Raw genomic sequence first — 15,928 nt, forward strand, 5'->3', positions numbered from 1 at the left:
GCACACACCACCAGAGAACAGAATTCTCGGACCAACTTTCTCCTTTTCCAGCCTTTTTGAAGATCCCAGTTCTTACTGTGATTTGGAGTGAAACGGCTGAAGCATGGCCAGAAAGAAAGAAGCCGTTTCAGTTGCAATGCTTGAACCCATTCCTTCATACTGTAGTCTGCCCTACCATGCTCAGCATCACAAACACATGGCTGGAAGAAGCCTCCAGAAACCAAACATCACTCCTTGTTGAAGCAAGGTAAAACACTACCTAGACATAAAAGGCATTTCACCAGACTGCTCAACTGCTTCAAGTCTTACCACAAAACACCATCCCACATTTTTTTCATTATACCTTTTCTTCCAGCTCAAACCTGACCTGACTCGCATAGATTAAATCACTGACTATAATCTCTCTACGTGCCACATGTTTCATACAGATACTAACAGACCAGCTGAGAAGCTTCCTCTTCTGCTCTCACACATGCACAGCAGTCTCCTATGTTCTGCAAAGCCAGATATGTAGATAGTTGAAAAACAGTAAAGCTAGCTTTTAATATGCTTGCTTCTAAAGGGCTGGTAAGCATTCTAAGTATGCTAGGGATAAACATCAAGTAACAGGGAGAGACACCTACTTAGAAATCCAAGTAAGAGAAGTTAACAAACAATTTTTTTTTATCACAGATTTATTCCAGATCTATGTATCAAACTTGGCTCCAACAACCCTAAGTTTTAACAGCTAACTGTAAGAAGAACTCTGTTGTAGAAATTGTAGGAAGAATTAAGCCTTTAAGTTTGAAAGTCACTTTTTACTTATGTACTATGGAGGTGCACTTCATTGCAATAAAAGCAAAAAAACCCAAACAACCTACAACCCAAAACTAATTTGGAACTTTAACTGAATCACTGAACTTTGTTTCATCAATTGTGCCTGCCCCTAATTCAACACAGCAATTCTTCCTTCACAACCAACACATGATCAGTTAACTGCCAGAAAATTTATGACCTCAGCTTAATGTTAGATTCAAGAGTCTGCTGTTCCTCTCTAGTTTTTCTGAACCACTCGAAGTCTTTCAGAGTAGAAGTCTATGTAAGGCTCAGAAATTTGCAAGGAACCATCATCTTTCCTTGATAACAACTGTACAGAGGAGACCTGTAAAATACATTTTCGCCCACAAGATTAGCACATTAATATGCAACATCATCTTTTGTGCAGCATCTGCAGCTATCTTGGATGGAGAGAAGAGAGTGAATCTATTTATTCTATCACACTAGTATGAGCTGATGTTATATGACTATAACAAATGTCACTGGACTTAAGTGTGGCATTGTAATGCTGCCTAAAGGATATTGTGGAAGAAAAAGTAGGACATGCAGTGGGAATTTAAACAGTCTCAGCTGTATTTTGTATTATTGCCCTTGGGCCAAAACTGTTTCTGAAGGTATCCAGCAACAGCTTCCTGTGTTCATGAAGCTCTACATCCATTCAAATACACATAAATCCAGATTAGACTCAAATTCACTAATATTCTTTCAAAAGAGAGGCAATAGCACTTCTAAGCATGTAGGAAGCACTATAATCAGTGCTGTTATGCACAATCATATTTTATCAAAAGATCACTAAAAAGTTAAATTCTAACATTTTCCTCATAAAATAGATGACTGCAGTTTGCAATTTCAAGTTACAAAACACATAGCTAACATCCAAATTCTGCTTTTAATACACATGGATTTGCTTTTTAGAGAAGCCACAGATTTATGAGTATAAAACAGAATATAAAACAAAAATGAAAGTTACATTTACTTTTCTATTACTATTCCAATTTACAGTTTAAGCACCTGTGCTATTCACCCGTTTGATTACACATATCACCACAGTGACATGAAGTCTCTGGAGAATGAAGGAAAATTTAAGCAGCCACCAAAATTAGAGATAAGCTCGCAACTTTAAGAAAACATATTTTAGGACTCAGCAGCATGGCACCTTTTAAGAAATACTGACATAGTTTAACACGTGTCTAAAATTAACTTTGAAATGGTACTTTAAAGCTATCCTAGTGGTGAAACTCAATTTGCCGATCGGCCACATAAATGGCATCTTAACAGAACCACTTTGGTTGCTGCTGGTTAGTCATCCATGTAAACTCAATATGGTATCTCAAGTGTCCCATACCAGCTCTAAGCATTGCTGGAATGTCCCCTTTTCAAAAGACACACAAAATTCACATATGCAATTCCCGGCAGTCACTGTGCCATACTTAAGGACTATTTGTGTATTTCCTGTTTTGTTAAACAGTTTTCCTGTTATTAAGCAGCAAAGATGACTCCCCAGGGACACAGCTAGAACATTGCACACCATTGTTTCAGGAACAGCCTGAACGCAACCCAGAGACATTGAAAACAGAACAGAGAACAGGGCAGTGTCCAGCACGTTTATTAGCCCCAAGATACATCTCCACCCTTTGAGAGGCGCACAGTCCTTCCACCACTTGCTGACCACACCTGGGGCCTAAACACCTTTCATATGAGGAGAGACAGAGAGCTGTGTCTGTTCAGCTTGGAGAGGAGAAGGCTAAGAAGGGATCTCATAAATGTTTATAAATATCTCAAGGGTAGATATCAAGAAGATGGGACCAGACTGCTTTCAGTGGTGCCCAACGATAGGACGACAGGTAACGGGCACAGGCTGAAGCAAAGGAGGTTCCATCTGAATATGAGGAGAAACTTCTTTACTTTGAGAGTGCCAGAGCACTGGAACAGGCTGCCCAGAGAGGTTGTGGAATCTCCTTCTCTGAAGACATTCAAAACCCACCTGGATGCCTTGCTGTGCGATCTGCTCTGGGTGCAACTGCTGTAGCAGGCGGGTTTGACTAGATGATCTCCAGAGGTCCCTTCCAACCTCAACCATTCTGTAATTCTGTGACATCTCTTCCCAGTGAACCCTAACCAAACTGTGCAATAGAAATTTGGCAAAGGCTGCTGCTGAGTACCAGCACTGCCCTCAAGGAGAGGGAGACCAAGCAGTTCCTGTTGAGAAGATTTAAAACATTCACCACACCATTCTTTGCATTTAACATTCCCCCAAGTCTCTTCTGTTCAAGCTAACACACAACTACAATGACAGCAGACTTCAACTTTTGCTTAACTGGGTGGTGGGCAGGGAGGGAGGGAGAAAAGACTACAGAAACCGTCTGGAAGAGCTGATACTTCAGGTAACTGCGGTGTTCACTGGGTATATCCATAATTACTGCAAAGACCAAAACACATATGTGATGTTAATCCCTATGAAAGATCTCTAACTACAAACACCTCCACTTGTGCCACTAACAAATACAGTGAAAAAAATATTCACTGCACACTACACATGCCTCTTGTCTTCCTTGACCCTAAGTCTTACCTGAGAGGTCCACCCTGAGACACAGGAATTCAGGTTTAATAGGGTGATGCTACTCATTTCATATCAGGATTTTTTTTTTAAAGTGGCAAATTGTGTTGATTTGATGAGTAGAATTATTTGCAACTGGCTTTATAAGTAAGTTCACTCATTCTCCTGCTGGAAACATCGCCAATATTCCTGTTTTACTACTTCAAATACTTGTAATAAGTATAAGCATCACATTTTTAACACTTTAAGTGATTCTGATATTAGCAACATTCACACACAGAGATAAAATGAAGTCCACTGAAATATGAAAGTCTAAAAATATTATGAAAGAAGTCATTAACGAGCATTATTTGTAACACTTTCCAAACTTTTCTACTGAAGCACTGCTAGTTCTTTTTAAGAAAAGGATGAGCTTGCTTTAAAAGAATTTCACCACAGATGTTCCCAGCTGTCCTGCTTCCTGCCTAACTAGGAGTATTTCCATAACATCACATACAAACATCTTGATGAAGAACCTTTACTTGCTAGAAATCTGTAAGCAGTATACTACCATGACAAGAAGGAGCAAAAATAAATTTAACCAGGAGTTGAACACAGGACCCAGGTTTATTATTGCCCTTGCTACAACCACTAGACATCAGTAAAGATGATACCAATGGAAGGTTCATAAATAGTAACTGTAAAGAAATATCGCAGCCAGATATATGCCAGGTTATTTAAGGTGAGTTATTTCTACATTTGAGCATGTGAACAGTTAAACTGAACAGGAGCTTTTTTTTTTTTTTAAGAAGATTTAAAGATGTAAGTTATACTGCTGATGCATTCATTTTTTCAGAAGATCAAATGCTATTTTCTGCTCCCTGTAGGACAGATAACAGAAAAAGTACTCCATGACCAGGAAAAGGTAATGGGGAAGAACACTGGGGGTGGACACTGTTAGAGGTGCTGGTGATCTGACTAACTCTAATCTAAATTATTAGTAATTCTGCAGCACTAGTTTACCGTATTATCATGGTAAAAATAATTGTTTAAACTCCTCTCAAAAATAAGATTGAATTCAATCAAATCTTTCTGACAACATCAGTACCCCACTGGACCACAGACAGCAGATATGTGTAAAAACAAACAAACAGAGGTGCAGGTGAAGCCAGCAAGCTAACCAGCTTGGCCAATGCAGCTTTCACCAGACTTTTTTCTGGGGGAAGACAAGCAAAGAGAGAAGGAGTTTTCTTGCAAAAAATCTTCCAACTAAGTTAGTTCTTGGTGTGATACTTGGTGAAACAGTCAAGAGCTGTTTGGAAAAATCAGCATTTTTCATAAAGGCACCAGATCTATCAACTTCAGGCCTAAGGTTATTCCTGTGCATGCTGCCACTCAGGGATTAGATTTTCTTTTTTTTTTAAATAATAAGAACAGTGGAGACACTGCTTCATTACATGACAGTAAATTAACAGTCTATAAGCAAATTGCCATCTCCTGCCATCGACTGCAATGAGAATGGCAAGTGTGATGTCAATCTATTCAGTACTGCCTCCATAGTACTTAACATGTAATTAAATTTGATTAGTCTTTTTTTGCCTTCCAGCCCCCTCCCACATCAGAGTTTTTGTGCCAACAAAGAAGAGTAACAGAACAGTGAGCCCATTGGCTACAAATACTCCAAACCTTGTGTTCTGGCACTGAAATTTCACGGTATCATTTTCCTCACAAAAGCTATTGCTTTATACCTTAGAAAGTTCAAATTAACAGGACTGAATAGATAGCAATGCTTTATTTGTCTGAATGCTGCAACCCATTTCTACTGCGGTAACATTCATTTGCACAAGGTGCAAAACTAATAGAGGCAGTTTTTAAATCTTTAAGTCCAGTTTACCACACTGGAAACACCCCAAAGTAATTTAAGAGCTATTCAGGATTTTAAGTGCAATTGTAACTGCCTGTTACTTCCAAAGCTCAACCTACTTCACAGCAACTGAAGTTGTAGCCAGACTCTCAATCTATTAGATATATCAAGTGGGAACAAATGCACACTTGGAATATGCAGTGATATTAGCAGAGATAATTTGTTAGGTCTCCTATATTTACCCTCCAATTAACTATTCTTCTATGAAGTTGAGCTTGAAGCAGCAATTTTATTTCCTTCATGTTGACAAATACTTGATGCATCCTTCACATATAATTAATTTGTCTAAGTGAAAGAATAACAAAATCCAACATCACTCACTACAGTGGAGCCAGAATGCAAAGGTTGCCATGCAGCTGCTTTCCACAGCACTCCTGTTTTTCTTTCTCTGAATTTCTTTTTTTTTAGCAAAGCCCCTCATGTAGGTTCATTTTCATGCTTTATTCAGTATATGCACAGTTTAAGTGTTGACATCACATGTAAGTTGCTGATTTGACTTTGGTGTGTTGTGGTTTGGTTTTTTTTTTTTTTTTTTTTGGTTTGTGGGGTTTTTTTGGTGTTTTGTTTGGTTTTATTTTTCCTTAGCAGCTCCTTTCTGCTATCCAGGCTCCCTTTGAAAATAACTAGTGTTATCTTCATTTCATACCTATCAGAAACACATCAACTGGATGAGATGTGTATGGAGTACAAATGTAGCTTGCAAACTTCAAAACACAGAGCCCTACCACCTCAAAATAAGAACCTCCATTTAGCTATCACCTACATGCCTAGTGAAGCTATTATGTGCTATGACTGAAATCAAGCACATCAGGCAGGTCCTTTAATTTAATCTTGACTAGATGATGTCAGGAGCAAAGAGTCTCACTGACTTCAACAGAACATGACTAAATCCAAGACACCCCATGATGTGAATGGGTTCCACCTATTCAACTTCTTTTGCTCAGAACAGATAAGCTGGCTTTGCTTCTGAACTATATTTTTCCTTGGTAGGTGATATAAATATTTAACATACTCATCCTGTATCAAATCTCTCCAGCAGACTTTTAGATTTAGAACAGCTAGTAGGGTTGAGTGTGTTGGATATCTTTCTACAGTTCTATATTCAACTGTAGTGTCAGACATCAATCAGTACTTCAGTTATTTTTTGGGGTGGGGAGCAGAAGACATGAACAGTTAAGCAACTTGTGACAGCCAAGGCTTGGAGAAATCTCCTTTAAGAGCACTGCTTTACAATGCAAAGAGGCAATTTCATACTTCCCAATGTGATCTGAAACAGAATTTAGGGAAGAAATTGTACTGAAAAAGGACGGCATCTGCTCAAATAAACAGGCCTGTGATGTTTGCTCGTAAGTAGCAAGGCAAAAAAAGAAAATTTTTTAAATTGGTATTGCTGTACTGACACTAGCTACTGTTTTTCCTCTGAGACACCTCTTGTTTCCAAGGTAAAAAGAAAGTAATTAGGTTTAGTAAGCAACAGAAGTCACCAGAGAGATAAGAGTACTAAGTACAGTTCGTTTAGGGGAAAAAAAGAAAGAGCAGTAAGAAGGGCTGGCTGAAAACATTTAGATACAAAACAGTTTACCACAAAAGTAACAGTACAGTTCAGCAAAAAACTCTGAAAAAAGGGCAAAAAAGCTTTGAGCTCCATCTGCAAGACTAGTTCCTTGTTTAGAATTTTATCTTTATGCAAGAGAACACACAACTAACTCAAAATGACTATTTTGAATCATTCATTACAGTATAACTTTCTCTGGCAGTTTACAGAAAGTCATCCAGAGATGATGATTTACTCTGTCACACCACTGATGCATGAAGAATATAAGAGCACTTTAGTCTCTCTTTGCTAAAAATCCTTAATGGTCTAAGGAAGCAAATGTTATTATTTCATCAGTGAAAGCCACTGGTTCATACGTAACTCGTATCTATGATATATATGCAGTTGTGAAGCACTGAGATTTTTGTTGCAGTTACTTGCTACAAAGAAGTTTCACAAGTCACAGGACAGGTAAATAAACTATTTCCCCGATGTGTTTCAGTGTTTCTGTTTTGCTGAAGAGGACGCTTGTTATATACAGCTAACAATGTAGGTGTACCATACTTCCAGTAGCTGAGAAAATGACACTTTGATGTCTGTCTGCATTCGAAGGAAGAAGAAATTTCTGGATATGACAACTGTGAAGCAGCACAGAGCATACGGTGATGGAAGTCAGGCAAGGCAACAAGATGAATGACCTTAAGAACCACTTTAAATTTTACAGCAAGTTTTCTCTGGATTTATTCCATTCCTAGAAAAAAAAAAAAAAACCTCTCCAATTCTATTTGGTTTGCCCCAACCAGGTTGCATACTTACAAGACATTTCAACTACTCCAATTAGTTTGACACCTCTACATGGACAAAACGTGAGCAGTGCAAACACACTCCAGCCCAAAGATCCATTTTGTTACAAATGCATTAACTTAACACCTCCGTATACAACTGTACGTTCAGCCATACTACAGACTGTGAGGAAACTGCAGCAAGCTGTTGAAAAACATCCTCAAGTCAGAAGGAAAACCCAAGAGCATGTTCTGTCCTCTTCCTCCCAGCAGTGCACACACCCTCTAACTTCACCGGGTTCATGCATCACAAACTGCCAACTAGGACATGGTGACAGAAGAATCCAATCCGACTCTACTTTTCAACAACTGCTATAAGTATCTCAGGTACGCTCTATAGTCACACAAAGTGGTCGGTCTATGCTATTATGAAGTGAAGCAAAGGATGAAATCTATGATACTGCTTATGAAAAGCACACTCTACACCAAAATGGGAACTGAATGCTGCTTACATAACACTTGTACATATTCACATTCCTGCATGGACCCCAAAATTCCTTCCTTCAATTACTCCCTCACTTATTTGTTGACACAGTCCCTAGTATATTCTATTTCTCATTGCTTATGTGACCTTGGAAAGAAGCCAAATGTCATTTTAATCCAGTTAAACCACTATAAGAAAAAAGATACTCATACTGGTGCTGCAAAAACAAATATGGCTCCTCCTGGCATTTAACAAAAAATTAACCTTTTATGCTTGTGATATACATTGTCATTGCCTGATCTGCTGCTGCTGTTTTATGAACCTGAAATAATCACTAACAAGCTTCAATGCATTCCACTGTTTCTAAAACCACAGTATATTTTATACATACTTGCATTCTCCACTCCAGAATATGACCTGGTTTTCAGATGCCCTACTTTTTGGTACATTGAGCTCTAGCTAACCACTGGTCAGCTTTCTGCTAATGCACTGACTTCCTACAAGACACAGGGACAGTAAAGCTGAAGGGGGAGGCCAGACAAAAACCTCTCAAAGCTTTCAGTTCTAAACCATTAGCCTGTTCAGCCTGCACATAGAGGAAACACACAGAAGGTCTGTTCAGTACTTCTTTAGCGAAGTGCTGCTTAACTGGAACACAGGGCTAGCAATCTATTTCATATTCTGTATTTAATGGAGGGATCCTGCAGGCAGGTTTTGCTTTCACATCCACTCAAACAAAATAAAACCACAAACGGATACTCATCATTGCAAAACTCCCTTGAGACATGCAATGATATCATTTTTATTTTTCAAAATTATACAGATTTCACCAGCAGCTAGTGAACATTTGGAAGATTTAACATTATCTTCCCCCCCTTCTCTTTTAGGATTTTAGTCTCTGGAATACATGCTACATGGAAATTCCACACTGTCAGCAACATCAAGGATGTAGGTATATATATAAATACTCTGTTACATAACAATTTTTAGCATCGAGGTATTTTACTCCTAGCTTAAAGTCATGCAAACAAGCTGCAAACATTTCGATAGTCAGTCTGTATTATGCTTAAAACCGAATTTATCACGCAGGAGGAGCTCAGAAACTGGATTGACTTTGCCAGGGATAAGTAACGACAAGGCAAATGGTTTAAGCTGCTGTGTGAGATGCCAGGAGAGGAAGGAAAGCTGACTGGTAGCACTGAAATCCAAAAAATAAAAGCAAAGAGTGTGGTGTTCAAGAGAGTAAGGAAATGCCTCAGAGAAAGACCACCTGCAAAACTAGTTTATGTAGCTGCTTGCTCCTCCCCAAGTAAAAATACAAGAAAATTACATATAGTGCAGTAGAGAAAGAGACTTATGTAATATGCAGGCTGCCATAATTTTCTCTAGAGATCACACATCTTAGCTAAAACAACCAACCAACAAAAAACTGCCACACTCTGCCAAAATGACACATGTATGTTCTGGAACAAAACTCAGCTGCTATAATTTTGTTCCCATTCCAGATACATGCTTTATTTCCTTCACCTACCACTGAAAATCAAGATCAGGTCAGATGCTGCTGAGAATTTTGTGGTGTTTGTTTTCTTGGTTGTTTTGGCATCTGTGGGTTTTGGTGGGTTTTTTTTGAGGGGGGTTGTTTATTTTTTAGACACACACACACTTGTCTTGAATGTCTCTAAAACTTCATACTTTTTAGGTTTGTATTGACACAAGCGAGCATAAAAGTCTGCTCGTCCTACTTGCAGATAAGACACGTTTAACATGATATATATGATAACAGATATCTACAAGTATCGAAATATTTCTCACAGACATAAAGCCACATAGCGACAGCCTGTATTCATTCTACTTCCCTCTATGTTCCTCCCCCTCCCCCCAACCAGTCAATGTATAGAAAAGAGAGCGTTCCCAGGAAATAAACAGAGTGATCAGATAAATATGTAATAGCATAGACTTTCTGATACTATTTTTGGACTTGTAGGAGGAAAGAGCAAATTCCAATTTGCATTTCATAAACAGAATAACCATCTTCCAAATGAGCAGCTCAGCGCGGGTACACACACACACACTTAGAATATGAAACTACTTTACTCAGAAGTCAGACTTCTGTATGAAATTCAAAAACTTTCATGCCCAGCACAGCTTGTGTTTGCTAAGAATAAGCTGCAGTTGAAGTAAACAAGATATTCCCTCAATGCATGTTCTAATCATCATATTAAAAACCCCACAAACCTGTACGAAATATAACGGTGCTTTTCTTGTAGCCGGAAGGTAGACGAATGTTTCGGAGCAAGCCCTTCGCTGTCAGCCTTACACGCATGTTGGATAAGGAAAATTTCGGGGACCATAACATGTCTTCAGTGCAATTGGAAGATTAACAAGCAAGAAATAGCCTCCATGTACTGTCACATACTATGCTTTTAAATAACACTGGCAGGAGTGAGTAGTTCTTGCTAAAGAAAACAGGCTTGAAGAAATAAAATAATCAAGTCTCCATTCCCTTGCTCTTACTCCTTATGCAGAGACAAGCATAAAAATCAGCAAAAGCAGATATCCACAGCATAAATCCTGCTGGCAGCTTCTCCTCACCAGATGTTGTGGAAACAAAGCTTGTCCTCAGAATAAAATTGACTTAGTGACTCGGAAAACCAACAGCCTCTGAATTGCATCACAGTGTTGATGCTTAATCTGCTACGGGACCCCGTGTGTTGGGAACTGGAAAAGGAGAAAAGGGAGGAGGAGGATGAGAAGGGAGGAGGAGGAAGAGGAGGAAGTGGGTGGTCTCCCCAGCTAAATATATCATCCAGCACTGTCACAGGCCATGTAATTGTTCTTTGGAGACTGTTAGGGAGATTATTTGAATATTCCTGAAGGCATATTTCAGCTCTCCTCTCACAGAATCCTTTCAGGGTGCATTTTTTTTTTAAACAGTTTCTTTCAATTGACATAAGTGTATCAAAACAGATTTACCAGCTAACATTTTCTACCAGAATTTCTTTTCGCATTAAATACCATGTCAACATTTAAAATCTTAACTTCACAAACACATCTGTTCTCTAAGAACAATTCAGTATTTGAGATCTGCTTAATGGAAATACTATTTAGCTTGGCAGCTCAACCCTGCAGATGCTTTCATTTACCAGAAGAGGAGCAAGGAAGCAGGCAACAATTTCATATTAAAACAGACCTCTGCCAGCTGGGTTTTGAAGGCACCCAAACATTGTAGCAAACAGGCAGTGTTACAGGAGTTCCTTAAAATTAGAGGTCTCTGTATTTAATTAGCTCTCTTAAAATATTTTTTCTTAGTATTTAATGAGCTGGGAGGTTTTGCACATACCTTGCTCCCTTTCAGCTGCCACTAGTAAAAATAACATGAAAAATAGAGTTAGAAACTAGAAAATAGAGGGGTAACTGCTTTATAGAGATTAGAAAATGTCACATTTTACACCTACAACCACGACAATACATGCACCGGCCACCTTCCCGTGTAAAAAGAGACATTTCACTACTTTGCATACAGGCAGCAGCTGCCTCGCCCAGCACCCAAGCGTCTCACAGTCCGTGCAGGAGACAAGACACTAACAGCTCGTACCTTCTTCTGGGCTGTCTGAAGAGCTGCCCTCTACAGCCTTTGTATCTTTTTAGAGACAACAAAATTAGTTCCTTTTCCATTGATTCTGTACTTTACCATTTTGCCAAACCACAGCTAATGCTCTCTAGCACCTCTCCCTCTAACAGTTTTTCCAGCACCAGAAACAACTAACCCAACTTGCTGTGAAGCAGGCATAACCCGAAGCAAACAATCACACTGACAGGTCTCAACCAAGCAGTGCCTTACCTGTACTCTCCTTACCACAAATATTTTAATTGCATGCCTTACTTGCTCAAGACATATAACATTTAAGTTGTCTAGTGCTTATTTACCACATCAGCTAGAACCAAAAATAACATTTTGTTGCTTTATCCTGGTTTCTTGGTATTTCTAACATCACACAGGCCAGTGCAGCGAGAATAATGCAGCTCACTCTAAACAGAGCAAGAGAGCTGCAGCCCAGCATCAAGACTGTCAGACCCATCATGTCAACCTCCACAGTGTACTGCCTGATAATACTGCTGAATGTTTTATGATCATGTACCAAAATATTTGTTTCCCAGTATGGTGATGTATCACCAACTCTGAATTACCATAATATGTCTTCAGCCCACACAAAACCATTCAAAATAAGTACAAAGACAGTAAATTAGCCTTTTTTGCTTGGTTCCCAGGGCAGCCTCTGCACACAGAAGGGCATGCATGTCATTACTGCTGTAAAATCCTCATCTATTCCTTCTAGTCTGAAGAGCTCTGGCTCTTCTATCTTGCCAACAGCCTGCAGATTCAGACCCTTTCCTAATCCAACACCACTATAAAAGACATCACCTCTTCTCTGGCTGGAATATTATTATGCTTGGAAACCACACGTGGCAGTATATCACAAGGCTTACTATAGTACATTAAAGTAGCCTTCCATATTCAGTGTAGTTCATTAGCACATCTCTTCCAATATTAGACCACTATTGTCAAATCCTCTCTCAATGAAGCCATCTTGAGATTTTGACCGGGCCTACAGTCAGTTCTTGAACTCCATTCAACACCCAGCAATACCAGGTTTTACCCTTCTGTCAGAGCACCCGCAGGAACTGTATTTTCTTTTCTATTCCTCCTGTCCCCCACAGCTTCCCGGGGGAAGAACTATTCCATGTAGGAAATGTTCTCTCACCATGAAAATTTGGTGCTCTCACAAAGGCAGAAACAGTCCAATCGGGTTCAAAAACCCCTCCAAACTCAACAACAAAACCCACACACCCAAAACCCAACCCACCACCTTTCCTCATCCTTGCAATAGTACCCAAGAGAAACGTAATGAATTTCCTACCTGCCTGTAAAACCAGAGAAGCTGAAATACCCCAGTGAAAGCCTAACTTCTTTCCTAGGAACAAGAGCTAGAACAAAGAATCTCTAGAGGGCAAGTGTGATGTAAGGAACGAGCCTGGGGACAAAGGAAGGAATCAATCACCAGTCAAAACATGAGCAGATAAAAGCTCCATATGGACGTAAAAAGTCCTTGTAGCAGAGGCCAAAACTCCTCTTAAGATATACAAAGAATACTTTTACTGACTCTTCTTTCCCACCCTTAGTTTGGGCGGAAGCAGGCCATGAAGAAACAGATACATCATGGTATCTTTCTTTTTAAAAAACCCTCTCATTTGAGGAAAATGCCTTTCTAGCCTCTAGGACAGGAATTCTGTTAAACACCAGAAACCTAAAACAAGTCTGCTTTGTGCCGAAGCAGAGCTGACAGCACTAATAAAAAGCATTAGATGCATGTCAGTCCCATCTAGCACCCAGCACTCCGAGAGCTGTCACAGCAGCCCGCAAGAAGGCTGCCCACCCCCATCTGAATAGCTCCTGTGGGAGATTTAACTTAGAGAGGTTCCTCCAGCACAGCCTCTCCAGTGCTCTGTGTTACACCACAGCACACTCCACCACTGTGATGGGTTGTGGATCTGCCAGCGTTGCTTCCTCAGCTCAGAAAACCACCACACCTAGGGCTGTGTCTGTACTCCTACCATGACCATCGAGCGCCTGGTGCCAGCAGGCTACAAACCCAGGACGCACTCCATGGCATGCTAACACAGCCTGCCAGGAACATGCACTGTCTACATTTCATGCATAACACAAGGATCACAGAAACATCATCTTCTGTCTTGACAGTGGGTAAGAGCAATGGAAAACAGCACCATAAAACAGTAGAAAAAAAAAAAATAGGAAGTGATGCACAGCCCAGAGAGAGGACAAAAGTACTGCCAGATTTACTAGCACCTCACTGCTGGCTTCCCTCTAAGCGCAGAACTGGTGATCAAGATGAACAAAGGCGCTCTATCCTGTTATGATGACAAAATTCAATCTGGGTTGCTAAATGCATCAATACGTGATGACATCATCAGATGGATGGTGGGTTTAGACCTCAGCAGAGTTAGCGTATCTGCTATTCCCTGAAAACATTAGCAATGTGACAAGAAAGCAGCAAAGGGCACTGGCATCTGCAGGCTCTAAAATTCAGCCTCATGAGGCCAAGTCCACGGTATCTGTACACGTTTCTGCTGTCTCTGTCCCTCTTTCCACATCCAACAATCACTAAGAAAGACATCAGAGCACAGTTAAGTGTCTCATTGCAAAGAAGTCTGAATCAGAGGCTAGATCTTCAGATCTGCAACACCCATGTAGAGGACACCTGTCTCCATGTCATAAGACAGCACGGGCAGTGTGGAGCAGATGGATTTTACTGGCATGCTTCACTTCAGGATGAATTGAGAGGCGATTGTCTACGCAAAGAGAGATACAAGAAACAGGAGCCGACTGAGAGTCAAAGAGTCATCTGTGTCCTCATTTTTATTTCTGGAAAATGACCGATCTCTCTCCACTTTCCTGCGATCACCTTGCTCTAGCCACTGCTCCAGTTTGAAAAGCCAACCTTCCTGCAGGCAACAACACCTGCTGCCACGCCAAGTCCAGTTGGCAGCTTTGGGACTTATTTTAAGCTCTAATCCTCACCTGACGAAAGAAGCAAATATCTTCCTGCCTCAGAGCAGGCACTAAGAAATCTAAATAATTTAAGTTTCTTCTAGTAGTCAAAAGCTTTTAACCATTACAAATTCAGCAGCCTGTCAAGCAGGAGGTGATGCCGCAGTGGATTTCAGGGCAAACAGCTACAGGAATCAGGCTGATCTGTGACTCACACAACCATGGTGGCATCTGCAGTGTCTGCACTCTTTCGGAACTGAGAATGGCAACAAAACACCACAAGAACTGCATTTTAACTTACGGGAGCAGGAAGTTATTTTCCATGTGTAGAATGTCCATTCCAAAAATGGCATTTTTTTTTAGATTGCCACAGTCAAAATCCTACAGTGCTTTGAAGAAAACTTATTTACAACAGTGAATAATGTCACTAATATTTCAACAAGCCTTAAAATGTGAAATTTCAACGATCTAGCCAGATGTGTCAAAAAACCCCACAACCATCTCTGCGCTAGAGACTTCTGCTGTTCAGTAACAGGCTAGGTGTGTATGCAAATCCTTGTGAGATCAGGCCCCACAGAACAGAGGAAAAATAAAAGTTTTAATTGAGGCCACAGCTTACAGATCTATTAATTATCTATTCACACAATACTGATTTATATGTATTGCATTAACTGTTCTTCAGGTGTGGCCTCAGAACAACAATAACCAGTACTCAGGCAGACTCTACTGAAAAACAATATTGCAAATAAGGACAACTTAGGCAAGTGCATCTCCTAAGATGTGCTCCTGGTTTATCAACTCTGATTACAGTTCTCAGGGTTCGCAGAACAAATTAAAGACAATTCACAACAGGTGTTTCACTTCTCTCTGTGGGCTTAATATGCTCTTCATAGCCCCAGGTATAGAGACAGAATGCAGATGTACATTACCAGCTGTTTAACCATATTTGACACAAGATCCATGAGTTTCATGTCTCTGAGACAGTTCCATCATTTTTCAAGTATTATGTTAACTTTCCTTCCTAACACGGGTCCATGACAACAATATGAGCAGCTGCTGTATTTGCTGAAAAATATCTTAAGAAATATAGTGAAAGAAATGACTGACAGAAAGCTAGAAGAAACAAGTCAGAGGACTTCAAAATAACGTTAAAAAAAGATTGGAAGAGGACATCAAGAGTCAGCTTTAGGAAACCTCATACACCTCACCTCAAAGTTAAGGAAGAAATCTAGTACAATGACATGCAATTATTCACTGTTTACTGCAAACACATAAAACAATTCG

General features: G+C 39.9%; 1 protein-coding gene across 6 annotated transcripts in view; it reads right to left on the reverse strand.

Annotated features, from left to right (window-relative positions):
* MTUS1 (microtubule associated scaffold protein 1) overlaps nucleotides 1-15,928 on the reverse strand; it is a 128,378-nt gene that overhangs the window by 49,361 nt on the left and 63,089 nt on the right. The window contains exon 1 of one of the 6 annotated variants that reach the window (XM_065836359.2): nucleotides 10,312-10,790. The exons of the other annotated variants lie outside the window; for them this stretch is intronic. Coding sequence (XP_065692431.1) covers nucleotides 10,312-10,432 — 121 coding nt within the window. The 5' untranslated portion in view covers nucleotides 10,433-10,790. Of the gene's footprint in view, nucleotides 1-10,311; nucleotides 10,791-15,928 lie in introns of those variants that run through there. 6 annotated transcript variants of the gene reach the window in all.

Source organism: Patagioenas fasciata, chromosome 4, assembly GCF_037038585.1.
Source record: "Patagioenas fasciata isolate bPatFas1 chromosome 4, bPatFas1.hap1, whole genome shotgun sequence".
Lineage (NCBI taxonomy): Eukaryota > Metazoa > Chordata > Aves > Columbiformes > Columbidae > Patagioenas > Patagioenas fasciata.